The 27,884-nt window shown below is 43.0% G+C and overlaps 2 protein-coding genes across 3 annotated transcripts; both read right to left on the bottom strand.

Annotated features, from left to right (window-relative positions):
• Window positions 1-3,607: 3,607 nt before the first annotated feature.
• Window positions 3,608-19,888, bottom strand: LOC113437714 (metal transporter CNNM4-like). Of its 2 annotated transcripts, XM_087939687.1 has the most exons (7): window positions 18,504-19,888; window positions 17,435-17,569; window positions 16,113-16,241; window positions 11,516-11,685; window positions 10,901-11,000; window positions 5,443-5,615; window positions 3,608-4,651 (listed from the first exon to the last, which is right to left on the bottom strand). In XM_087939687.1, exons 1-7 carry the CDS (start codon window positions 19,858-19,860, stop codon window positions 4,511-4,513), a joined length of 2,205 nt encoding a protein of 734 aa, XP_087795813.1. In that variant the 5' UTR covers window positions 19,861-19,888; the 3' UTR covers window positions 3,608-4,510. The 2 variants fall into 2 exon arrangements, with proteins under 2 accessions (XP_087795813.1, XP_087795814.1); XM_087939688.1 differs by lacking the exon at window positions 5,443-5,615.
• Window positions 19,889-26,192: 6,304 nt separating this feature from the next.
• Window positions 26,193-27,676, bottom strand: TRNP1 (TMF1 regulated nuclear protein 1). The gene has a single exon (XM_087939686.1). The coding sequence runs from the start codon at window positions 27,391-27,393 to the stop codon at window positions 26,755-26,757; it is 639 nt and encodes a 212-aa protein (XP_087795812.1). The 5' UTR covers window positions 27,394-27,676; the 3' UTR covers window positions 26,193-26,754.
• Between the last annotated feature and the right edge of the window lie 208 nt (window positions 27,677-27,884).

The raw sequence follows: 27,884 nt of genomic DNA, 5'->3' as shown, positions 1-27,884 counted from the left end.
AGCCCAGGGGTCCCCAACCTTTCGGACCTCAGGGACCACTAAATTCATTATTTTAAATCCTGCAGAGTGCGGACCACTAATATGATCTGCCTAATGACCAGCTGGGGAGGCGTGGCTAGGTGGTCATGTGACTGGGTGGGCATGGCCAACTCAGTGTCATGTCACAGGAGGGCGGGGCGCCTCTCCGGCCTTTACTTGCCCATCCCCTCCCAGTCACTCCTCAGCTACCCGCTGGGGCTCCTTGGGGCCCCAGCAGGAAGCAGTTGTTGGAGCTAAGTCGTCCCCATGCGAAAGAGTTGGCAAAACAGCTGGCTCAGTTCAAATGAATCTGACCGAGAAGGAGACTCAGCAGAAGCACCTCACTGAGGACTAGGAGCATAGGCTTTCCAAACAGAGGGAAGACCTGCAGGAGTGCAAGGCCAGGTACTGGCACCTGGAGGCTCAGCGGGATGAGATGGTCAGCCAGTTCCAAGCCATGATGCAGTCCCACTGGAACGAGGCCCTCCGGCTCTTCGCTAGCAGCCCTTCCCTCCAGCCTTTGCCCAAAGCCCCACACCAGGAGGCTAAAGCAGACCCCAAGTCCAAATTTCTGCCCTCTTCTGACCCACACAAAAAGACCCCGGAGGGAGGAGAGACTCTGCAGCAACATAAGCATTCACTGCACACATCCGGCCCAGGGGCCGTAGTTTGAGGAGCCCTGATTTAGTGCAATATAAAAAATGCAAACAATCTTTCTGCGGACCACCAACATATTCTTGCAGACCACCAGTGGTCCACGGACCACCACTTGGTGACCGCTATTCTAGGCCAACCCCCTGCTCAAGCAGGAAACTGTTAGATATGGGCTAGACTGAAGAGGCAGGACAACGGTAGAAGGAAAGGATTTCTTTATTTAGCTCTGAACAAAAGACTGCCGCCCGGTGTGCCTGCTGTTCTTTTTACAGGCTGCTGTCCACCATTTCAGCCACTGACAGCTGTTCATTTTCCCGCCTGGAAAATGAACCAATGGGGGGAGTCTGACATCACTGGCTTTTCCCCATTGAATATCTAACAGAAACCCGATCCCCTTTTGGACCAATGGTTGTCCAAACTCTTCTTTAAAAACCACCCACAACTTCTTCTGCAGGCAAGTCAACCTACCTCGGAAAGGCCTCCCTCCATTTTAATCCTACGGCAACCTTGTCAGCTACATTTGGGGTGGGAGAGTGAGTGGACTGCCTGAAAGTCGTCTAGTGATTGATGAGAATGAGAATCTGAGCCTGTACCTCCCTACTCCTAGTTCCACACCTTCACCACCCCTCCATAATTTTCCTGCACGCTCCAAGGCTTCAAAGGACCCAAAGCCAATGAAGGGAAGCCATACACTGAATAAATAATAAGGGGAGAGAAAATGTGATGATCTCAGTCTCAGTGTAGGGGAATTGGAGAGAAGGTGGGAGCTGAAATTGATCTTTTACCAGTGAATCTCCCAAAGTTTGGATCTAAAGAACAGATCCTGACGTCTATCTTCAATCAGAATACAATGAGCCAGCCTCTTTGTTCAGACTTTCAAAAACATGCTTCTTCAAGCTGAGAAAACAGAATCTTGTCTTACCCGCTGTGCCCTAGGGAAAACTGGCAACCCTTCAAAGCCATATCTAGCTTAAGCAAGCTCTGGTAACCTCCTTTCTCTTCCCTGATGGCAAGCATGTTTTTCTCAGGATTGACGCAAAAGGTTTTTTTTCTTTTAATGTGGCTGCACAGGGCGTGTGCTTCACCCGAGCTCACTTCTGCTGGTGCACAGACACACAGACCGATCCATCTGAACAGTACCACGTGAGTACAGCAAGCTGACTTGAAACAGGTTGGACATAATGAGGTCACAGCAGAAGCACCGAAGTTATAAAGTGACCCTTAGCTCTTAGTCATTTACTTGATGTGGATATCAGAACAAGTAGTAAGTCTTCAGAGTCCCCGGGGTTTGGTTTTGTTTTTCTCTTGTTTGAACCAAGTAGACAGCCAATCAAGAACTACCATGGGATTAGTAAGATATTCATGTGAATAATTTACTTTAGAATTAAACAAGAACAAAGAGAAGAAGCGACCTGCAAAGACCTAGCTGGCTGGGGAATTCTTGGAGTTGAAGTCTAGACATCTTAACATTGGCAAGGTTGAGAAAGACTGGTTTAATGTGTTGTACAATGTATGGTGTGAATGCCACCAAGCCAGAGGTGGTATTCAGCAGGTTCTGACCAGTTCTGGAGAACCGGTGGTGGAAATTTGGAGTAGTTCGGAGAACCGGCAAATACCACCTCTGACTGTACCCACCCCCATCTATTCTCTGCCTCCCGAGTCCTAGCTGATTGGCTGGGTCCTCCTTTGTTGCTCTGCACAGGAGAATGGAGCTGGAAAGCAGGGTAGTGGGGTGGGGAGGGAATGGAGATTTTACAGTATCCTTTCCCTGCCATGCCCACCAAGCCACAACACACCACGCCCACCAAGCTACACCCACAGAACTGGTAGTAAAAAACACTGAATCCCACCACTGCACCAAGCCATTAACATGATGAAGAAGACTGCTGATGGGTGACCCATATATCTGCTTAATCTATTGCTGGAATTATAGGTGAATTCCAGGTCTGTGCTTCATAATTTTTTCCTCTCAACTGAATTTACTCTAAGCAGCACTTCAGATAAAGGACACCTTGTGGCAAAGAACTGCTTGCAGATATTCTGCCTGTCTTCTTCTGCAAAGAAGGACTCAGGAAACTACTTAGATAAATCTTTAACAAACCTTAGATCCAAAAGTATCAACATTGCTTTTTCAAAAGGCAACTGGACTGTTGTTTTTTTCCTTGAGTCCAGTTGTCTTTTGAAAAAGCACCTTTGAGACAACTGTGACCTGAATGACTAAGAATCTCCATAGATACCAAGATACAGAATCAACACTGTTTGGGCCCCTGAGAATGGCAAACTACAGTGGGCCCTCTTTTGCAAGGTTTTTAAAATGTCCTTGTGGATCAGGGAGCGGGAATCTATCCATCAAGCAGAACAAGGTTTATAATAATAATTGGCATGAAGAAGGCATGGTTTAGTCTGGATTTTTCTATCTTTTCATAGGTTTGGAAAAGGAACTTTATGCTATGACTTTTTAAAAAGCAGTTTTAGGCTATTGTTATTTTTCTCGGAAGAAGACTAAAATCTCAATCCTCCTAGTTGAAATGGCTGGATTTACTTTGAATAACAATTCTATTCAAGAATAATTGGATGAAAGCAGGTTTGTAGTGGCATCTGAGTTTAAAGGTGGTCTACCTTAGGCATTAATTGACTGGCTTTTCTTGGTGTGTGAGAGCTTGCTTTGTCATCTATTTTCAAATAATATTATTCAAATATTGTGGAGTAGCTAAAAGAATAGATAATTACATGGGGCATCATCACATGAGTGTGACCCTTAATGTTACTAAAACATAGATATCCTCAAGTATGGTCAAAAAATGAAGATGGCACCAATAAAAGAACAATTGAATCTCTGCCCATTTTTAGACATCATATCATCTTGATTTTTTTAAAAACATACTCTGAACGTCCTTTTGGGGATATAAAATCCTGACAGAACACGTCCAAAGGATAAAAAAATGTGCATTTTATTATCAACTCAAAAGTAGAAACCCCATTTTACACATGAGCAAGTAGCATAATTTCATATGTCAGGAAATTCCACATTTAAACAGAAAAATCACACATTTCTATCAAAGTGGCCTGTAGCAAACTCAAATAAATAGTGAGCTGATTTATGAGAAGAAAAAGTACAGACAGAAAAGCAGACAAAAATAATTACAATCCACTTGTTAAATAGGTAGCTTTTTGAAACAGGAGATGTCATCCACTTCTCCAGGTATAATCCCCTAAACATTCTCTGTCTCGTAGAAATAAACATGTTTTTGCTGCAGAATTGCATTCTGAAACTTTCTAAAGTATTCCTTTTAAGCAGAATCAAGCCTATACAAATATAATCTTCTGCAATGAAGGAACGGTTGCCAAGTTGTATTCATTTCAACAGAGTTTAGGCAAAAATTCCTAAGGCTCAACAAATGCTTGTGTTTGTTTTATTAATAAGACTGCTTTGTTTTGTTAATTCAGAAAGAAGTGCGAGTAAGCAAATCTCATTGCAAACATGTGAGGCGAGAGTTCTCACCTTTTCCCTTTTGAGGATCAATGATCCTTTACCCATAGGATCAATGAAAATCTTTTTCCTCACCCATTGATATATAGAAAACAACAACTTGCATTAGTGGCAGTCCCTAAACCAACCAAAAATGAAGAAAGATGTAGAGTGCATTTTTGAAGAAAAAAAAAGGTAAGTAGACAAGAGCTTCCTCACTTCTCAAATGTGGAGTTTGTCATCCTGAAGATGATCAATGGATTATCTTGTGACATAAAGGACCTCAGATAGCAACTGGAAGGCAAATGTTGGAGTTCAAGCAGAAGGCTTTCTAGAATCAGGTCCTTGTGATTTGTTTCAATGATGTTTTCATTCTGATTCAGATGTATTTTTGGATGGAGAGTTGTCTGGGAGAGGGTTCAAGAGGTCAGGTGTCTTCGTAGTTGCTTCTCCACAGTTGCTGTCTATTAAGGAAGCCATTAAACAGTTCTGGTATTGCTCCTGTGTGATCTGGATTAGGAAGAGAAAGCAACTATTCAGGAACTTGCCACCGGCCAATCAAAGGCATGGGATAATTTGAGAGATGGTGCTCCAGAGGTTTCTCCCAGCTACTTTGTGGAGGAACCAGCCAGACATGAAACCAGAGAGGATCAGAAAGTGGCGATCTAAGCTTTTTCTCTAGTTGAGAAGAAGCTCTGAGGCAAATGGACCAAACAGAAACCAAGGAGATTGACTGAGTTGGCTTAGCATGCAAAGCCATGATTAGTGTAGCCATGGTTTGTAGAATAAAGATTTAGCTGGAGTCAGACATCAGATGAAGCCCAAACTAAATAAATAACATGCTTCACGTGATATGAGTGTAACCACTGAGCCACATATAGGCTGGAAAGGTGGACCGGACAGCAAAGCTGCCAAACCAAGCTGGACAAATAGAGAACTGTGCCAGATCTCTAAAGTTATGGAACTTGTGCACAGAGGGAGGGCATCGGGTTGAGGAAAGTTTTCTTGTAGAAATATGCTAGAACTGGAGATTCAGCCTTCATACAAATCTGCCACTATAATATTTTGCCTGTCCCTAAAGAAGGGAGGGAACTAGTAAATCAATTGAATGTTAATTATGTTCCTTAGAGTTGGATAGAAGGCAATCGTTGATAGAAGTGAGTAACCATTGGTTCTCCAGATGTTTCTGTTGGCATCGTTGAGCAATGTCTACAAGATTGTGGGTTCTCTTAATCTGATCTACAATTACTGGGTTATTTACAGCTTAGGACAGATTTCTGAGTCTCACACAACTGGCTTACCTTGATATACAGCAGGTCACTGAGGGCTCGGACAGTGAAGTCAGCCATATATTGCAGGCTGGTGCTGGGGAGAACCTGGTTGGTGCTGATGCTGCTAACGAAGGCAGAACTCATATGTTCATAGCTCTTCCAGCTGATGCTGCTCAAACGAGCTGCAGAGCTGGCCTCAATCCCTAGGCAATGTAGACAAGGAGACAAGAATTGTATCCTCTGCTTCAATCCTCTCTCCAACTTGTTCGTCGTTGTATTCTCCTATCCAGTGGTGGGGTTCAAATAACTTAACAACTCGTTCTCTGCCTTAATGATTTCTTCCAACAACCAGTTCACCAAACTGTTCAGAAAGTTAACAACCGGTTCTCCCGAAGCGGTGCGAACTGGCTGAATCCCACCACTGCACCTATCCATCACTCCAGACTTAGTGTGATGACCCGGGGTGTGGCACAAAGGCAACACAGTCACATAAGTAAGAAAAGTCCCTTTAATACCTCCAACTTTTCCACCAGTGTCCAGTTAGTTACTTTCGGCTGGAGAAAAAACTCTCCCAAGAACAGTCTTTAAGTGGAGGAAATTCAGTCCGAAAAAAAGTACATACAAACTGTAAATAAAAATCCACACAAACCACATTGCAGCAATTAACTGGACAGGGCAGGATAAAGAATTGCAGACTTCAAAGGCCAACAAAACACACACAATTGGGAAGACACCAGGAACCCAGATAAGCCTCGATAAAACAAGATAATACAAAATTTGTTTCCAACAAGTTGCTGTGCACAAACTCCCTTTTTAAACACTGTGTTCCCAGCTGCAGCTAATGAAGGGAATCAGGCCCTTTCCTCCCCCGTAAGCCACGCAACTCACATTGCTCCCTTCTCCGTTCCTCCCTGTGTGCCCTAGGATGAAGAAGGGGTGGGCCTGGATCTTCCTCTGAATTCCCTTTGCCTTGCCCTACCTCTCCCCTGCTCTGCCCAGCCGGACTTTGCCCTTCCCCAGTTTCTTCCACAGCCAACAGAGCCACACTCCCGCTCCCTATCAGCTGCTCAGCCTCCCCCTCAGAATCAGATTCCGACAGGGGCATGACTCTAAGCCTTTTCAACTGGGGCATTTACTATGTACTAAAGCATGGTTTATTTAAGCTTCCTTCTTTGAAGATGCCATGGTCCCTTTAATTAGGTTTATAAACTATAATGACTGGATTCACACAGCAGAAGCAGGCCAACCCTTTTGGGACTGAGCAGGGTGGGGAAATGCAGCCGTTGACTAGTTGGGCTCCTCAGAGTTTCAGGAAGAGCTTCTCTAGCTCTTGAATCACCCAGAGCCAGAGAGAGTCGCTTTGAAATGAGATGGGCAGTAAATAAATGTAATAATTAACTAAATTACAGCCTCTTTGAGCAAATACAGGGGCAGCCAGATTTTCTAGCTACCACAAGTTCCCCCTTTTCCCCTTAGCTATCTTTCAAGACTTCAGAGAATGATTAGGACTGCAGAAAAAACAACTACTACCAACCTGCCTTCAATCAAGAACCTGTATACTGCACGAGTCAAAAAGAGGGCTGTGAAAGTATTTACAGACCCCTCACCCCATTTATTTATTTATTTGATTTGTCAATCGCTTACATAAACTGTTTCAACTCCTTCCCTAAAAACGATGCTATAGAGCACTGCACATCAGAACAACTAGACACAAGCACAGTTTTTTCCCAAACGCCACCACTCTGCTAAAGAAATAATTCCCTCAACACTGTCCAACTATTTACAAAGTCTGCACTACTATTACTATTAATCTTCTCATCACTCCTTATCACCCATCCACTCCCACCTGCGACTGTATGACTGTAACTTTTTGGCTTGTATCGTTACGATTTTTGTATTGACTGTTTCCTAGTATCATTCAATTGCTTATTGTACCCTATGACTATCATTAAGTGTTGTACCTTATGATTCTTGACTCTTGATGGTTGTATCTTTTCTTTTATATACACTGAGAGCATTTGCACCAAGACAAATTACTTGTGTCCAATCACACTTGGCCAATAAAGAAATCTATTCTATTCTATTCTTCAAGGTGGCTTTCATGAAGAAGACAAAGTAAAACATGCAACACTTTGGTTTTTACTTTGGTTGTTAAAACTCAGTTTGCACAACAGATTGAGTTTTAAGCTCACAGCTGCTTTTGCAAGATAGGCAACCATGCTAATTGGTTCCAATTGACAAGATACTAACTTGTTTTCATCTGGTTAATTTTGGAAAGGTTTAGCAGGCTGTATAACTCCAACTTGCACCTTTTGATGATGATACTGTAGGAAGCCCGCCCGCTTCTTCTAGAAGAATGAAATATTTTGGGAAATATTTAAAAAGGCAGGATAAAATATCTCTCCTAAAGGAGAAATGGGAAAAAAATCTTAAGGGAGGCAGACACCAACCCCAGTTTCACTGCCCCAAGCAGAAACTGAGCAGGCCAGCTTTTAGAAATGCAGATTTGGTCATCCATTCAGAAAGACTGGGTCAAGACAGAACCTCAGATAAGCAACAAATAAAAAGTTGACAAAATTAGCCCAGACAAACACCTAGGATGTACATTTCTTCTTTTGCCTATAGAGTCAGCCATGACCCTTACATGACCCCCGTAGGAATCCAGAAGGTATAAAATTCTACCCACTTTCAACTCCATTTTATCAGCTGTACCAGAACCACAAACCCTGGTGTTTCTGTTCACCAATAAACCTTTCTTTCCAATCAGCCTCCAGCCTCCATGTTGTTTCCAGTGTCTTTCTCCCAGCTTGGAAATGAACCAGGTGGGTTTTTCTTCCAACAAGTCAATGCATTGTGCAAACATGAGTTAATTCAATCACTAGCATAAGAAGGTTGTGAAAATGCAGCCTTTGCCTAGCTCTTTTCCAGAAAAAAATTGGACCATTTGTCTGAGATGAAATAAGATCTCCTGTCTTGGGCAGCTGGTTGGACTAGAAGACTGTGATTGTTATACTCTGAGCATAGTGATGGCATTCTACCGGTTTGGCCTGGTGCTGCCGAGCTGGTAGCGGCAATGAGCAGCGGAGACTGAACCGGTTCTCTCCCATGCTCTGCCGTTGGGCCTACCCGCCTGCATGGGCTCCCATATTCACCTTTATCCCCTGCTTTTGAAGTGCAGCTGCTTTGTGTGGCACAGCACATTGCCGTGGGCAGCTGCTGAAGCGTCAGGAAGAGCGCAAGATTGCAAGAGGTGACTCAAAACGCCTCTGAGTCAAAGTGCATTTGGGGGGGTGCATGCGCAAAGTGTGTGCACACACACAAAGCGTGCCCCACCAAGCCACGCCCATCGAATCAGTAATAAAAATATTTCAAACTCAACACTGCCTATGCTCTGTCTTACATATTGGCAGAAAAAATCAGAAAATAAAATACAAGCTAAATAGTCAAGACCTTTTTGAGGATCCAAACTCTGTCAAGGACCTTGGAGTACTCATCTCTAATGATCTAAGTGCTAGAGCCCACTGTAACTACATATCCAAAAAGGCATTAAGAGTTGTTAATCTAATCTTACGTAGCTTTTTCTCTGGTAATATCACACTACTAACTAGAGCATACCAAACATTTGCTAGACCAATACTCAAATACAGCTCATCAGTCTGAAACCCACATTATGTATTTGATATTAACACAGTTGAGAAAGTCCAGAAATATTTCGCAAGAAGAGTTCTCTACTCCTCTACTCGTTGCAGAATACCTTATGACACCAGATTCGAAATTCTAGACCTAGAAAACCTACAACTATGCCGCCTCCGGTCCGATCTAAATATAGTATATAAAATCATACATTGCAATGTCCTACCTGCAAATGAATACTTCAGCTTCAATCATAACAATACAAGAGCACACAATAGATACAAACTCAAGGTAAACCTCACCAAATTTGACTGCAGAAAATACGACTTCAGCAACAGAGTGGTCAATGTTTGGAATACTCTACCTGACTCTGTGGTTTCTTCCCCAAACCCCAAAAACTTTAACCTTAGACTGTCTACTATTGACCTCACCCCCTTCCTAAGAGGCCTGTAGGGGGCGTGCATAAGTGCACCAATCGTGGCTACCGTCCCTGTCCTATTTTTGTTATTTTTCTTATATGTATCTATCTCATATATTCAAAACTATATTTATTCTTTATTCTATATTTATTCTTTAAATAATCCTGTATCTTGTAAGCGATTGACAAATCAAATAAATACTAAAAATACTAAACTTTTTAAAGGTAGAGAATTAATATGTAAATGATGCTACAATTCAAACCACCAGAGGGCGCCAGATAGCATTAGACTTACCAGTGTCCTTGATTAATCAGCAAAGAATCTTAAATCACATCAAAGATATGATACGATGCTGGTAGAATCTTAGGCCAAGGACAGCAATTAAACCTTATAACTTGGATGAAGCTTCAAATCTCATGCTATAAGAATAGGGGTCTTCAAACTTGACAGCTTTAAGACTTGTGGATTTCAACTCCCAGAGTTCCTCCTCCAGTCATGTTAGCTCAGGAATCCACGGAGTTGATGAAGACCCTTGCTATAGAATTGTGGGTTTTTTTGTTAAAAACAAACAAACAAACAGCTGTAGTTTCTATCACCCCCTCCCCCACCCCATAAATGTTAGGTTTGCTCTGCCTTGGGCCCAGAAACAGAGAAAGCCCATACAGTATAGATGGTCCTCAACTTATGACCACAACTGGAAGCAGAATTTCAGTTTGTTAAGCAAGGCAGTCGTTAAGTGAGCCATGCCCCAGTTTACAACTTTTGTCCACAGTTGTTAAGTGAATCATGCAGCGGTTAAGTGAATGTGAGTTCCCATGTTGACTTTGCTTGTCGGAAGCCAGCGGTAATCAAAGACTCTGGGATGCTACAACCATTATAAATACGTGCCAGTTGCCAAGCATCTTAGTTTGTGGTCTTATGACTGTGGGGAAACTGTGATAGTCATAAGTGTGAGGACCGGTTGTAGGTCACCTTTTTCAAGGCCTGTTGTAACTTTGTACAGCAGCTGTTGAGGATTACCTCTACGCTACGATGGTTGCTTAGTAAAATAGGACAGGGAAAGGAGAAATAATAGAAAACTAGAATGAGCTAGAGGGAAGAGAGAAGGTGTGTGGAGAGGGAGGGGGGAAAAGTGGGGTGGAGAAGGAAAGAGAGGGAGGGAGGGAAGGAGAGAAGGATGGAGAGGGAAAGATAGAGGGAGGGAGAGGGAGGGAGGGGTGGAGAGGGAAAGAGAGAGGGAGGGAGGGAGGGAGGGAGAGAGAGAGAGAGAGAGAATTTGGTCTAGTGAAAGAAAAGCTACTTTGGTCTTGTGGTTAAGGCACCAAGCTAGAAAAACGGAAGATTGTGAGTCCACAAGCCTTAAAGTTGCCAAGGTTGGACACAACTGCATTAGGCAAAGCACACAGGTGAGCAGAGAATGCAGAGCGGCAAATTACCTGCTGAGATAGATGGCCCAAGAGCCATGAACCCGTAGTAGGAGAAGGGTCCATTCTCAAACTTCATGTTTTCTTTACACGCTTCTACCTCTACCTTCCCCTGGAATAGAGAGAAGGTTATAGTCGGGAAACCATCCTGGCGGTGAAGAATTGAACTGGGCTGCACCTGGGATGACAATAGCACTTTACGTGGAATATGGAAGTGGGGCTCCTGTGCCACCCTGTGCCACTCATTCAGCAGGTTCTGACCAGTTCTGAAGAACTGGTAGCGGAAATTTTGAGTAATTCAGAGAACTGGCAAATCCCACCTCTGACTGGAGATTTCCTTCCCCTGCCACGCCCACAGAACCAGTTGTAAAAAAAATTGAATCCCACCACTGGAGGGAACGGGATTATACAGTAACCTTCCCCCAGGAGTGGGGAAAAAATGGAGATTTTACAGTATCCTTCCCCTGCCATGCCCACCAAGCCCATGCCCACCAAGCCCACGGCCACCAATCCATGCCACGGCCACAGAACCAGTAATAAAAAAAGTGATTCCCACCACTGCCCAGTTGTATTAGTGGAAAAGGCCTATTCATGAGGCTGAAGGGAGAAGAGAAGACTGCATGGTACCTGCAAGATGAGGATGAAGTAATCTGCCATCTTATTCCGTGTGTACAAGTAATGGTGGGGGGAGTCCTTGAAGTTGTCGTCAAATTTCAGCTCACAAATGACATCCCGGTGCTTCAGCAGGCGCAACAGGTATTTTTCAGAGATGAGGCTGGGGCCAAATTGCAGGATCTCTGCAGGATAGGGGAAAGGCCATAGGCGTGAGTGTTCCCAAGAACTAAAGTCTCAGGGCATAAATATTCCTCCAAAGCTGTAACACACAGTAAGTAACAGAGTTGGAAAGGACCTTGGAGGTCATCTATTCCAACCCCCTGCTCTCGCAGGAGACCTATACTATTTCTGATCGATGGCTATCGATGGCAGTCTCTTCTTTAAAAGGCTCCAGTGTTGAAGTTGAACACTTTATTTCAGCTGCTGAAATAATAAAGTCTTCCTCTGCCAACTCAGATAGAGGTTGTCCTCAATTTACGAGCACCATTGGGATCGGAATTCTTTACGCTAAGGAAGATGGTTCTTAACAGAGTCATAGACTATTTTACCACCTTGTTTGCCCGGGTGGGGGGGAGGAGAGGGGGTTAGGTGAATCACTGCCATTATTACCAGAATCACATGATCATTCAACAAACCCAGCTTCCCCTATTTGCTTCGTTTGTCAGAAGCCCCTGAGAAGATGGCAAATGATAATCACATGGCCCTGGGGTGAGCAGTCATCATAAATACCAAGAGTCCAAATTTTGATCATGTGTCCGTGGAGATGCTATGACAGTTGTCCAAGAACTGGTCACCAGCCACTTTTTTCAGAGCCTTTGTGACTCAGGATGGTTGCTTAACAAATGGTTGTAAGTTGGGAAGGAGGCGGAGCCTCCTCACTGACGGACGGTAGATCGCGACTCTCTGCGGCTATGGTCCGTGCTCTTTCGTTGGAGAGCCCCAATTATTATGATTAGGGGCTGAAGCTGCCTTGGAGGGGCAGCGGAGTAAGGGGAAGCCGCAAGCCAGGTTGAGGGGAGCCGCATCTCCCCCCCCCGGGCTTGGTTTTTTTTCCCCCTGAAGACGACTGCAGTGGTGGTTTAAAATGGCCACCCTGAAGAGGACGACTCAGCTGGATTAAGATTTGTGCAGGAGGGAAGAAAGTTGTGGATAACATCTGAACCGGGACAACTGGGCAATACAACTAAACAAAAGTACCCCGGGATTAAGGTAACATGGAATTTTTAAGAAAAGAAAAATGAGCGGCGACATTACAAAGGGACAGAGAAAAAAAAAGAAAATATTTTTGACAGCTAAGCGGGGCTTCGAACCGGGAAAGGAAGAAGCTGGAACTAAAGATTTAACTAAATTGGACTAAAATATTTTGGGAACAAACAGGCATAAAATAAAGCTGGGTTTAAGATTGTCAAAAAATAATAATAATAAAGTTTACAAATTGGAGACTGGACTGTGCTGGAATATTGAGGTTCAAAAAACCCTAAATAAAAAAATAGGGGGAAAAGGTGAAGACTTTGTATAATGGAGAGTGTCACCTTTTGACAAAAACTTGAGCTCAAACAAAAGGGAAAGCATCCTGTTTCTGAATGAACTTGTGTGGATATAACATTATAGAAATATTGAAACAAAGTAAGAATCTTAGAAAGTAAAAGCAGAACCAGAATAAAGAAAAAAGCAAGGAAAGACTGACTGTGGGATTGATTGATGTTTTTGGTATAGACCCTGGGCTGGAATAACTGAGAACTTTAGAAAATTGAAAGAAGAAAGAAGGAAAGTAAAAGTGGGGTTTTTTGTGGACTTTAACAGTCATAAAATATAAGAGTGTGTAATGATGATATCTCTTTGGGAATTAAAAATGGAACTTAAAAATATGAGATAATTACTACAGGAAAGAGGTGAATCACTTTGCTCTGTGTTAGAAAAAATGGAAATGGCGATTGAAGAACAAGAAGAAAGAGCTTCAGAGGAGGAGGAGTCGACTCAAGGAGAAGACATTTTAAATAGACAATTAACACAAAGAAGTGGGGAAAGAAGGAAGGTTAAAAAGTTGAGACTTAAGAAGGCAATCAAAAGAGGGAATACCTGTGAAGGCAGGAAAGGCAGAAAGACCCAGCAGAAAAGGGGAAAGGAAAATATTAAGAAAGAGAGGGATATAAACTGGAATGAGAAAAGATATGGGGAAAAGAGGGGGAGGAGAAGCAGTAAGAAACAGGTGCATGAAATAAAGAAATAGTAAAACGTTGAAAAGAAATTGTTTTTTCAGAGATAATGGTTGATGGATTAAAAAGGGGATTCTGCAGGGTGGCAAGGAGTAATAAGAATATTTCTGCAATTAAAAATATTTAGAAAATAGGGTAATATAGATACTGATAACCCTTATTAAAAATCAAGGGGGGAAAATATGCTGCGGAATCCAATTGAAAAGATGTAATGATTATTATTGTAACTTCTTAAAAATAATGGTTTATTGGGAATCAAGATGAGGGAATAAAGGTATATTTTAATCATTGAGGGGTCACACTCAAAACAGTAAAAGGGGGGAAACCTAAACTTGTTTGTTTTTGTTTTTTAGTGTTAAAATTTGTATTAATCTAGAATTCATAAAAAGAATGTGTAATGGAAAGGGAATATGACAAACTAAAGAACCAGCTAAATTAATAAATTAATATAGACTATTAAAAGCAAGGAGAGACATTGGTAACTTTATTATTGTTGTTGTTGTTGTTATTATTATTATGCAAACACATATTGCTTATCTTTATTTTTAAAATAAATATTAAAGGATTATATTTGAAATAATTAAAATGAAACAAAAAGATGTTTCGATTGAGATTAATGGAAGAGGCTAGAATTAATGTGTTTGTTTCTCTCCTTACTGAAAATTTGGAATGGAAAAGGTAATAATAGAATTAAGTATGCATATATGAATGTATAATTGCTGTCATATTTGCATGTAAAGGTGATGACCCGGAAATATGTTGTCCACTAAAAAGAGATTTTTGTTTTTAAAGTGAAAAACTGAATAAAAGTTGTTTAAAAAAAACAACAACAAACGGTTATAAGTTCAGGGCTACCTGTTCAGTGCCAAGCATTGCCTCTGTTCCATTTATGCTGTTGCCAAGCAGGGCCAATTGATGAGGGATGAGTTGCTGTTGAGTTGCTGTTGCCAGAGAACTCCTGTGTAATGGAATGGACACCTGGAGAAGCAGTGGGGGTAGCGCCACAGAGAGAGGTCCAGATTAAGAGACTTCCCTGTCCTGAGCTGGATGGCAGGTGGGGGAAGAGATTCAGGGTAACCACACCCTAGAATCAAGGGTGGGATTCAATTTATTTAATAACTGGTTCTGTGGGCATGGCTAGGTGGGCGTGACTGGGTGGGTGTGACTTCTTGTGGGGGTTTTTTGCAACCCCCTCCCTTTTTTGCCACCTGGGCCTCAGGAAAACCTCCTGTGGGGGCATTTTTGCTCCCAGAAGGCTTTCCTGGAGCCAGGAAGGCAAAAAACAGAGCACAGTGGGGGAGCTCCCCCCGTTTCACCCCATGCCCCTTTTTGCCTCCTGGGCCTCAGGGAAGCCTCCTGGGTGAATCAGTAAGACAGCGAGGGGGATCCTGGCACAGTTGATCATCGGAACAGTGGATCGTCAGAATAGCCGATCGTCAGAACAGCCGATCGTCAGAACAGCCGATCATCGGGAGGGGGGGAAGAAATACCTTAAGGAGTGACTGGTTGGGGAAGAACGCAGTCAGTGATGGTGGGCATGCGCAATAAGGACTGACTGGGTGGGGAGGAGATGGGCGGGGCCAGCCAGGGGCACGATTTGCCAGTTCTCCAAACTGCGCAGAATCATAACAACCAGTTCTATAGAACCAGTTTGAACCAGTAGAATCCCACTCCTGTCTTGAACAGAAGTGGGCAATTAATCTTCCCAAGGAGGTCACATGGGAAACTGGAATTGTTATGGAGGACCAAACCAACAGGACCAACCCTTTACTGTCAAGGTGCATAGGCACACATGCATGCAGAAATTGAACGGGGAAAAAATTACAGTCACCTTCAAAGTAAAAGCCGTGGAGTTGCATTGCGTGCATGGCATACACTGATTTATTTTTGATTTCTAATGTCTGATTGACCTCACACAGACCGGGCAAGGACATTCAAAGGACCGGATGTGGCCTGGGGGCCGTAAAATGCCCTAGAAGTTCTGAGGATACATCAAGTAGGGAAGAAGGTTATAACTTTAGTTCAGCAAGATTCTGTCCATTTGGGTTTGTATTTTGTATTTGTATTTATTTGATTTGTCAATTGCTTACATGATACAGGTATAAGAATAAATATAGTTTTGAATACATGAAATAGATACTTATACAAAAAAAACACAATAGGACAGGGACAGTAGACACGTTGGTACACTTATGCATGCCCCCTACAGACCTCTAAGGTCAATAGTAGACAGTCTAAGGTTAAAGTTTTGGGGGTTTGGGGAAGAAACCACAGAGTCAGGCAGAGTATTCCAAACATTGTCCACTCTGTTGCTGAAGTCGTATTAAGCAAATAGAGGATTGGATTCGATTGGGTTGTGTGCGTCAGCTTTGGGCTTGTGCCTGGTGTCCTACCTGTGGAGAGGAAGCGATGGGCAGCCAAGAGTAGCTGCTTGGAGATCTTTGCTTCAGCTTCATAATCCCTGAAAGCAGAAAAATCCCACTTCCTGAGCCCAGTGACTTTTCTTTTAGATCGATTGTCAACTGCAAAAGTGAAAAGCAAAGAAAAGGTCACTTACGCATTCATGCAGGACACCCATGCTAGCCACTCGCTCTGTTTCACTGAGCACCACCAGGGTGGATGTTGTCTAGGAGATGGAGTTGAAGTGGAGAGAACCGGATTCAAATCTCCACTCAACTGTGTGCGACTCAGCCTACCCCACCAGCTTCAAATCCCATCAAGTCATATCTTTGTTACAGTCATAGACCAACATAAGGTGGGAGGGTGGTTGAAAAGCTGTAGAGGAAAAAAATATTTAAAAATTATAAAAAGTGAGAAGATATAAAAGATGTAGGGATGTAGTTCAAACAAGAATCTAGAAGAAAAAGTGGGATATAAATGCAATAAAATAGGAAATACAGGGAACTGTATTCCACAGTCACAAATATGGTTTATATAGAGTGTCCTGATGCTAACCCAGGAGCATATGGAAAGGAATGACAGTTATTTCCAGATGATAAAACTTTATGGGGATAGGAGGAGAAACCCATGTATTTTCCACCCCTTTGCATCAGTTTCAAGCAGTTCCAGCTAAATTGGAGGGAGGTGTTAAGAGGGGGTCTAGTTTAGAATCCTTGTGGTACAGAAAGCATCAGAAGCCTGACCTCCCACAGAATCCTTGAAGTTTTACCTGACCATTCCCAAGGGAATGCAGTTAGTCTTGCGAGATTCTTGTAACATAGGTGACTAGTAATAAAGCTTCTGTGTTCTGATTGTTTGCTCCTGGTAGTTCTCTTCCCTTCAGTTTGCTTAATTTTGCATATTTTTTCTTCATTATGCCTTCTGAAGTGACACAGAGACTGCCTATATTACATCAAGAAACTATGTTCCTGAGGAGCTTCATTTAAAGAAGCTGAATCTGGGGTAAGTTTCAACTTTTCTAAAACTCCTCACCCTTCAAAAGTGAGGCTCAGGTATATAATTATACAGGGTTTCTATCAAAACCATTTGCAGAAGAGAAACCATTAGCATCAGAAACAAAAAGGATGTTGTAGGATCTTCAAAGACTAATATGTTTATTATGATGATTACCAGAATCTTTTTGCAATAATAAACACACTCATCTTTAAAGTCCCACAAAATGTGTGACCATATAGAGTGAGATTCTGCCTGTTGTTGTCTCCCTCACATATGTGATTACAACCATTTTCTACAACTAATTAAGAATAAAACTAACCGTAAATATCTGATTCATCCACAATTTCAGACTTGATGATTTCTTCAATGACATCCTCCAAGGTTACTAAGCCTACCACTTCTGGTTCCTGGTTAAGATCATGCATCATTTGGACAATGGCCAGGTGAGACTTACCTGTGGGACAGATTAAGTTATTTTGTTGTGATCAGAGCCACATCAAAATAGTCCTTTAAAAATAGAATTCGGCTTTGTAAAATCTAGTAAAGGTTATGTCTGATGAACCTATTTCATGTCCTCTTGGTTCAGAGATAGGGGGCATAAAAGCTCAGTGGTTAAAGACGCTGAGCTGGTCAGGTGGAAAACTGACAGCCTGGGTTGAAGACCCGGGCACTGCACAACAGGAGGAGCACCCATTATTTGCCCCAGCTCCTACCTACCGAGCAGTTCAAAAGCATTCAAATGCGAGTAGATAAACAGGTACCACTTCAACAAGAAGGTTACTGTGTTCTGTGCACCTCAGCATATAGTCATGCTGACCACATGACCACAGAAACATTTTCGGACAATGCTGGTTCCCTCGGCTAAGAAACTGAGATGAATATCATGCCCTGGAGTCAGACACAACTGGACAAAGGAAGCCTTTATCTTTACCCTTCTGGTTCAGAGCAGGGATGCTTATTGCCTTACATATTGTCTTACTACAGTTTATACAAACTCTTGCTTCCATCTTGAACATAGAAGGCACTTTGGATCAATATTTTAGACCACGGGCGTCAAACTCGATCACATCACGGGATGTATCATGAGTTATTGTGGTGATTTTGGGGTTTGTGGAGCTGGGGTGGGTGTGGCCTACATGTGACACATCTGGCCCATGGGCTGCCAGTTTGAGTGGCCTGTTTTAGACATCTGTCTCTAGTCCTGTTCAATAATTATAGTATTAAAAGTGATAGAGAAATTCTACTGCAAATATACATTTTACAAAAAAAATTGTTACTGCTTTTTTTTTAAAAAGTAGGACAACCACTTTTGCCTGTCCTAAGCATCCCTTAATTGTTCTATTTTATAAACCATCCCAAAGCCGGCATGAAATCCACTCTGTCATTACCTTTTTTGAATTCTTCGAGCACAGAATCTAGCCTGGTGGTGTTGCAAACATAGTGGATTGGGTGATTGTAAAACTTGGTGATTGTCTTGAGCGGGGTGCGATCATCTGGATCGACAAATGCAAGATCTTTGACATACAGCATGTCAACAATGTTCGTCTTTTCCTTCGTGTAGATTGGGATCCGGGTGTAGCCACTCTGTAGGATTTCAGTCATTGTGTCAAAGTCCAGAATGGCATCGCTGCTGAGAAGGAAGCAGTCTTTTAATGGGGTCATGACATTTTCCACTGTCTTAGTCCTCAACTCCAGGGCTCCTTCAATGATATTCAGCTCTTCTTTCAACAAGTCGTTATAAGGCTGAGTCAATCGAAGCATCTCCATCAGTTTCTCTCGGTTGTATACAGTGCCCATTTCTTTCCCAAGGAGGTAGTCCAAGATCTTACTGATAGGGTAAGCGACTGGGAATGTGACTAGCATAACGAACCTGGTGATCAAGACAGTGTTGGCACCTACTGCCAAACCATGGCGGGAGCAGATGGCTTGTGGAAGGATCTCCCCAAAGAGGACGATGGAAATAGTAGAGAGCACAATAGACCAAATGTTTTCCCCAATAACTGTGTCCAACAATATGGTGAGAGAAGAATTGACTAAAACGTTACCAATCAGCAAAGAACAGAGCAAATAATTCCCCTTCCTTCGGAGGGGTTCAATCTTAGTGGCATATTCCCTCTCCTTAGGCGTGCCACAATTTTTCACAATGCGCAATCCCATTGGGTCAAGGGCTATTAGGCCTAGGGTGAGACCACTAAACATCCCCGAGAGCATCAGGAGGGTAATTACCACGGTAATTTGAAGCCAGCGCGGTAGGTGCAAAGCTTTGTCCTCTATCACTCGGAGGAGCAAATGACTATCCTTGAGCAACCGGCGTGATTTCCCATGACGGTCCTCAAGGCACATCATGTAGTCCTTGAAGTGGGTATTCTTCCGCAGGATTTGGACCTTCACAGAGAGTATGGCAGAAGTATTTTGCACATCATCGCTGTACGGTTGTATCAATAAATCGCTTGTTCTTTGAGGGCAGATTGAGAAGTTCCTCATAAAAGTAGTCAAGGAAGTCATCTCCACGAACCGAATCCTCCTCCAGCTGGATTTGTGGATGCCTGTGCCATAGATCCGAAGGTGGATCAGGCTTCCTTCCACCACTTGGATCATGCCCTTTTCCAAAATGCTTGTCTGGGCCTTGCTACTATTCTCCAGCCTCATGCCTATAATCTTGGTGTCATTAAGGGATGGCACTTCCTTCCCAGTACTATCTTGCCACGGGAAAAGAAAAAGAAGCATAAGAACCTTTGGAAGCATCAGTACCAGATCTGTGACCTAATCGCTTCCTTTCTGTCACCCACCAACACACCTCAACGGATCAAGTCTATGAAGAATTACCTTTATTTAGTGTATCCATGGATTCCCTCCAGTTACTCATTAAACCACGCACTAACTGGAGCTGTATATGTCATAAACCTATGCAGAGCCGCCCACTTCCTTTGCATTCTACATTCTTATCTGGCAACTTTGAATCTCACCACCATCATCAAAGCCTCTTGCAGTAGATTGGTTCGGTCTGAGTTGAAGGCACCAGAAATTTCTTCCTTTTTTTTTTCAAAAAGTTTTTTTTTATTTTTAACAACAAACATAAACAAACATAAACATAAAACAACAAATTAAACCTACTTTCAATTATACAGAGTGTCGGTTGGTACATATTTCTTGTGCACAATATCTATAGTCTTTTCCTCTTAGGTTTACATTCTTATTGCATTAATTAACTTTCTATGACATATTATTATTACATCATCATTAGACTTTAATTTCAAATCCACATTATCCTTTTGAGCAAAACTCAGTTCTTATTCATTTTTATTCATGTTATATAATTCATTCCAAAATAATCAATTGTAACATATCATTGCTCTTCAATTTCCTATCTTTCTATCTAACCATTGGTAAAATAAATCCCATATCTTATAATACTGTTTTTCTTCTTGGCTCTTTGACTGCTAATGTTAATCTACTAATTTCTGCACATTCCATTATTTTCTTAATCACCTCCTCCTCTATCGGAATTTTCTCATTTTTCCAATTTTGAGCAAATACAATTCTAGCTGCAGTTAAAACATTAATAATCAGGTATGTCAATTCTCTGTTGTAACCTTCAGATAAAATTCCCAATAAAAATGTCTCTGTTTTTAAGTCTATATGCTGTTTTGTCATTTTTCCAGCCATGTGTGTATTTTAGTCCAATATCTTTGAGCTTCCACACATATCCACCACATATGGTAATATGATCCAGGTATCTGATGACATATCCAACACTTCGCCAAATTATCCTTGAATATCTTTACTATTCTTGCTGTGGGTAGAAGCCACCTAGGCACCAGAAATTTCTATGTTCTGAACATGTTGAATGTTGTATTTTACAGAAGGGAGCTAGTTTTATGAAGACCAACATTGACCATCTCCCATAAGCTGATGTGTAGAGGGGTGGGATTCTACCAGTTTGGACCAGTTCTATAGAACCGGTTGTTACGATTCTGTGCAGTTCGGAGAACCGGCAAATTGTGCCACTGGCTGGCCTCTCCCCTCCTCTCGGATTTCTGCTTTCTAGCTAATCTAAATTGCTGTTGTACTGCTTTGTCTTGGCCTAGGAAGGTTTCCTGAGGCCCAATCAGGGTTGGTATTCAGCGGATTGGGAGGTGGGGGAGAAATGGCCTGAGAGCAGAGCTGAATATATAATACATAAATATTTACATAAATATTTACAATGTTTACATACAAGCCATGCCCAGCCAGCCACGTGACCACCAAGCATGCCCAGTCAGCAAGCCACACCCACCCAGTCACATGACCATGAAGCCATACCCACAAATTAGGCCATGCCCACAGAACCGGTTGTTAAGAAATTTGAGTCCCACCCCTGGATGTGTAGTATGTTTTATACTTCCATTGTCTCCAGTTAATGCCACTCTCATCGAGATGGACTTCTCGGTGCCTCATGAACATTCCTCTACTTCAGGGGTAGGGCAACTTGGCTCTTTTATTATTTATGGACTTCAACTCCCAGAATTCCTGAGTGAGCCATAAAAGGTTCCCCATCCCTGGCCTACTGGTTTTTCAGTTGTGGGGGAAATCAATTTTTGACTTGAATGGCACTGTTTAATATACAAATGTAGGACATATTTTAATATACAAATGTAAGACATATTCTTTATATGTCCTACATTTGTATATTAAACAGTCCCATTCAAGTCAAAAAGTGATTTCCCCCACAACTGAAAAACCAGTAGGCCAGGGTTAGGGAACCTTTTATGGCTCACTCAGGAATTCTGGGAGTTGAAGTCCATAAGTGATTGAAGAGCCAAGTTTCCCTACCCCTGCTCTACTTCCTTCCCTTATTTTGTTATGTGGGATATGAGACTGCCAATTACTGTAAAACAATATTTCTCAACCTTGGCATCTTTAAGATATGTTGACTTCTGCTCCCAGAATTCTGGAAGTTGAAGTCCACCCATCTTAAAATTACTAAGGTTGAGAAATGCTGTAGACAGTGGGTCTATGCTGGTATGGAGCTGATCTCCCTTTTTCCCAGCATATAAAAATCCTTGAATCCTGTCTTATATTGATCCAGAGCACTGATCTGAATTTCTGGATTTACCTCCTCGATTTCCCAGACACTAGATAGATATATTTTCCAGGTCTATTTGGAGACCCCCAGACTTGATTCAAGGACTTTTTTATACCCAAGGCATGGACCCCTAACCTCCCTTCATAACCTGTCTAAAATCCTGGCAGTTAAACTCGTGTTTCCAGGCCAAGGGGAAAAATGCAGCTGAAATGGATCCTTTTCTGTGGTTCCACAGCCCTCTTTGGATCTCAACCTCAGTTCACACACAGCTGCATTTACCTCTAAAACAAGGGTCTTCAAGACTCGTGGACCTCAACTCCCAGAATTCCTGAGCTAACATGACTGGAGGAGAAATTCTGGGAGTTGAAATCCACAAGTCTTAAAGCTGTCAAGTTTGAAGACCCCCTGCTCTAAAAGGACAGTCAGCGTGGAGTCTGCTGCTAAATCTTAATTGGAGAAAATTGTATTTTGTTCTGTACGTTGCATTGTTTTTCATCCCTGCCTACCACTCGTGTATGTCATCCCATCTAAGCAAGATATTGGGTTTTTATTTCCATATACACACCAATTTTGCAGGTTTTTTCAAGCACCCAACAATGCCTTTGCCTGCAATTTATAGTCTGTAGTGGGGGTGCTAAGTGTTTTCCCTCCCTCCAATTTCCATGAATCTAGCTCAGAAGGACTCCAATTTGGAATGAGGCTACTCTGGATTTCCCATGTGTAGATCAAAGGTATGAAATGCAAACTCCTGTACGCTTCTGCTGAAGGCTTTTTGAGTTGAAGGTGGTACTTTAGGCTCCATGGATGTTCATATGGTCCACAGGACCACTCACTCATAACCCACGTTCTTCTCCCAAGGTATCAATCTGTGTAAGATTTGCTCTCCTTGGCACTTCACCTTCCCCCACCCCAACCCACTTCTGATGCAATATCACGATTTACAGTGAAAAATATATTTATTTAGGTACAAATGATGCCTATGCTATAAAAACATACATTCATTGCAGGAATTATCCATCGGAAGTGATGGGGCCTTAAAATTATACAAGAAGTTGCTGTCTCTCTCTATATATATATAGGTGTCCACCTTGACAATTTTAAGACTTGTGGGCTTCAACTCCCAGAATTCCCTAGCCAGGATGGGTTGGCTAAGGAATTCTGGGAGTTGGAAGTCCACAGGTCTTAAAAGTTGCCAAGGTTGGACACCCCTTATGTAACTGGAGCTCTCCCTTGTGCTCCCACAAAGCAATTTTTGTAAGGGGCCTTTCCCCCACCCCCTCTATTTTTTAAAGCTATGCATAAAAGCTGCTCAAGTAACTTCAAGTTTTTTCCCACAGAGATACCATTGTAGGCAACAGAAGGCATTCCTGATGAAATATAATAAAGTAACATCAAGTTGTCCTACCTTTTTGACACAGGAATATTGCAGGCAGCTAAATCACAACAGATGTTAATCCTCCCTCAAAGTACATTTGGAACCTATGCCCACTTTTCTTTATCCAGCCTACTTTTTACTCTATAAATAAAAGCTGTTAACAAGCCATCTGGTGGACCAAAAGGCTAGGCTTTTTTAGGCTGCAATTCTATGCCCATTTAGCTGGGATTACAAAATGTCAAATTCTACAGGATTTACTTCTGTGTATACATTTTAGTATTACATTGACTGCTTTGGGAGAATATACTTAGCACAGTCAGCTAAATATCTAGCAGCTGTATTTACATTGCATGTTAAGTTCAGATAGCTTGGTTTTTAACTCATTTTCAGTGTGTTATATGAACCCAGCCAGTTAAATGATTCAATATACATCAACCCCGGAAAAAAAGATAAATCCAATAACCAAATCAATTATGGTGATGAACCCATCTGCTGTTAAGCCTACTGTATATTTCTGAGAAGAAAGTATTATATGCTCAGGAAATAGATGCACTTCATAGAAAACCTAACTTAATCAGGGAATGTGTTTTTGGTTTCATCCTAGCATCTATAATTTTCAATCAGGACAGCATTTAATTATAATTAAATCCTATCCAGGACTTCCATCTTTCCTCACCATCTCTCAGTCCTATTCTTCTGCTTTTAATAAAAACCTGACATGCAACCATTAAGACAACTCTTTTGGGTTTTTTTTGAATTGGTATATGATGCAATTTCAACCGTTGGTGCTTGTGTGCGCCTACAAATCATTGCTGATTCCTAGCAACTGCCTAAATAAGTCCCTGTAGTTTTCTTGGCAGGATTTAAGAAGTGGTTTGCCATTCTCTCTTTCCCAGGGCTGAGAGAGAGGGACTGGGCCCAAGGTCACCCATTTGACTCTCTGCCTAAGGGAGCACTAGAACTCATGGTCTCCCAGTTTGTAGCCTGGGGGGCTTAATCACCATACTAAATTGGCTCTAAGGCTGCTTAGACTGGAGAAGTAGTTCTAAATTGATGGAGCTACCCAATGGAAACTTAGTGAGACTTTTCTCCAAAAGCATTTTTAGGATGGGCTATTCGGTGTTCAGCTTCAAAGAAGCAGTGCAAATGTGGGGTGTGTATGTGTGTACACAGCATAACCTGCTAAATGAGATCAGGGTCACTGGGCCGAGCAGAATTCGACTGGAAGTTATGTATTATATTGAACGTTATAATTTTAAAGGCATAAATTGAAGCTTAAATAAGAGTTGAATGGATAAAATTAAAAGATATAAAGGTGTCATAATCCAATTAGTAACTATAGGGGAAAATTTGTTTAATGAGAAAAGATAATATGAAATGGAAACAGGACAGACAAAAGTATAAATATAATGATTGGAAAGACATTGAAACTTAGAAAAGGATATATAACTGAATTTAGATGTGAGATAATTAAAAATCAAAGTTGAGAAAACCAAGGGAGGGGAAAAATTATGGAGAAAATGTTAAAATAGTAATAAGATACGGAATAGAACACAAAGATGAATATGAAATTGAGTTTGTGTCTGTATGAAGAAGTGATAACCTGGGATCATGCTATTCTCAAAAAAAGATGTTTTATTTGTATTATGTTTTTGTGAAAACCCAAATAAAATTTATATTAAAAAAAAAAGATCAGGGTCACAACATTTTCTGCATATTGTGTTTCAGTTTAACACACTGCAGGAATTCAAAAGGCCAAGAAACTTGTATTGAAAGTGCAAGGGGGAAAAAAAGCATCCTAATTACTTAATTCTGCCCAGGCACATAAATTTCTCGTGTATGTCCAGAAACCTATGAATGTCCATCAATATTTCTTCTCCCTGGATTCCCAGAGTCAAGCAACCTTTGCCAGTGGCCATAATGATTAGGGATTCAGAGAACTGACGCTGTCAGAGAAGGGTGGACTAAAAAATGTTCTAAGATACAAAGATCACGGCAAGGCAACTATTGTCCTGATGACTAGAAATGAAGGTGACCTTATCAAACCAAGTCAGTGCACAATCCACCTTCTCCTGGCTATTTCCAACCTCTGCATCTCAGAAGCTGCAGCTAGATAACTGCAAAGCTGGTGTGTGTGTGTGTGTGTGTGTGTATGTATAATCAATTTACTAACATATTTTGTTTATGCCTGAACTAATGTTAGGAAATACGTTCCTTTTAAGTTTGTTGATAGAATTACAAGATAAGGTTGATAATTGTGTGAACATGAACTGATCTAGCTTTTTTAAAAAATAATGATTACTGCTTTGCGGGACATCATCAATACTCTGCATTAAAAATGTTTACTCAAGTATGGAATGTTGCAAAAATGAAATAAAATAAAATAAATAAAATAATTTAAGGTATCAAGCTAGGCAGATGAACATTGGAATTCCTGTCAGCTGGCAAGCATCTCCTCTCCATAGAAAATTTAGATATAACAGGAATTTCAACCACAATATTATTTAAAAAGGATTATATTGGAAAAATAACAGGAAGGGGTCCCCCAATATATATATATAGAGTAATATATTATAGAGTAATTATGGAATTAATCCTGTGTATTGGAAATTAATGCCCTGAAATGCAGAGCATATATATGCTCTGCATTTCAGGGCATTAATTTCCAATACACAGGATTAATTCCATAATTTATAAATAGAAAAATTACTAATGTCCCTGTACTTTTTCAGATATTATGCTAGCAGGTTATAAAACATTTCTCCAACCCCATCAGTTTGCTGAATTCACACAAGACACTTAACCCTGAGTCAACAAAACTCAATAGTGGTATTCATATAACATGCCATGCCCAAATAACTAGATGCTGGCTTGATACATAGCATAAGTCAAAGCTGTGGCTGAATTCCTGTCCATCAAACCCGAGATAAGTAAAGTCTAAAAGGCTGGGCAGAAGCCAGTCGGCGGGAGAAGAGCAGGCGAGCGGCCACGGGTTAAGGTTAATGCGGCGAGAGTCACGAGCATCGAAGGGAGGAACAGGTGCCGCCGCACGGTCCCCATTTCCCGCAGCCTCCTTTTCCCCTTCCCGGTCCGGATCGTCCCGGGTCTTGCGCGCTAGGTGTCAATCAATCATCAATCAATCAGAATCGAGCTGGAAGGGACCTCGAAGGTCTAGAAGGCTGCAGCCCTTCGGGGACGCTCACGAAGCGGCGCCTCTGCTCTTCCGCTGCTCCGCGTCGGACAAGGGCTCCGTCTCGCTCCGTTTCGGCGGGCTCAGAACCGCCGCACCTTGCAAACCCCTCCGGAACGGCGATTCCGGCGGCTCCGGGCCGCCCCCTCGCCTCATCCGGCAGGCCGCCCAAGGCACGCAGCTGCTGAGGGCCAGCGCCGAAGCCAGCAAGGCGGGCGGGCGGGCCTTTTTGTAGCGCCGCGCGGTCTTCTTCAGGCGCTGCCCGTGCGCCGTCAGGTGAAGCTCGGCCTGCGCCACGCCGCTGCCCAGCCGGCCGAGCGTCTCGGCTCGGGTGGCCATGCGTAGCTCGGCCTCGACGAAGACGCGATGCAGGTGCTGGACGCGGCTTTCCAGCTCCGAGACCAGGTGCCGCCGGCCCTCCGCCTCCAGCAACCGCCGCCGGGCTTCGGCCAGCTCCAGCGCGCCCCGCACCGCCGCGGGCAGCGAGGACGAGGCGGCGGCGGCGCGCACTTCCAGGTCCCGGCTGCTCGCTGCAGGAGCTGCCGCCGCCGCCGCCGCCGCCGCCACTTTCGCCGGCTTGGCAGCCTCCTCGGCTCTAGGCGACCTCAGGGCTGGGACGGCAGGAGGCGCAATGCCGCAGCCGGGCATGAAGGCTTAAGCGGCGAGGGAGGAAGGGAAGGAGCGTGCCGGTGCTTTGGAGCGCCCCCCAGCACCCGCACCCGGTGGAGATGCTGCGCGCCCGCGGGGCGGGGCGTGGGGCGCCTCGGGTCCAGGCGGGGAGCCCCGAGCCTTCCCACCGGCGCTCCACGAAAACGGCTTGCGGCAGGCGCGCTACTCCAACCCGGGAGAAACTCGGGTCGCAGCGTGCGGCCGCGCCCTTGACTCGCATCCACACATCAAACTCCCCTCGCTCAGCTCCGGTCTGGCCAACCGGCCTCCGGAACGCGCTTATAAGGCAGACATTCCCCCCCACCCGCCGGGGAGGGGGGGGAGGGACGGCGGGGAATTGAGAGACGCTTCGCTCAGCCAATCGCGGAAGCTGCCGGAGTTTCGCCCGTCTCTTTAAGTCCCGCCAGGCCGCTTTCCGGAGCTCATGGCGCCTCCGCCCGCTGTGCCGGCTTGTTTTCTTTCCTCACGTG

This window comes from Pseudonaja textilis, chromosome 10 (assembly GCF_049901715.1).
Source record: "Pseudonaja textilis isolate UNSWEBS1 chromosome 10, rPseTex1.2, whole genome shotgun sequence".
NCBI lineage: Eukaryota > Metazoa > Chordata > Lepidosauria > Squamata > Elapidae > Pseudonaja > Pseudonaja textilis.
Note: the sequence above shows the minus strand (reverse complement) of the source record. Positions and strands in the feature narration are given on the sequence as shown.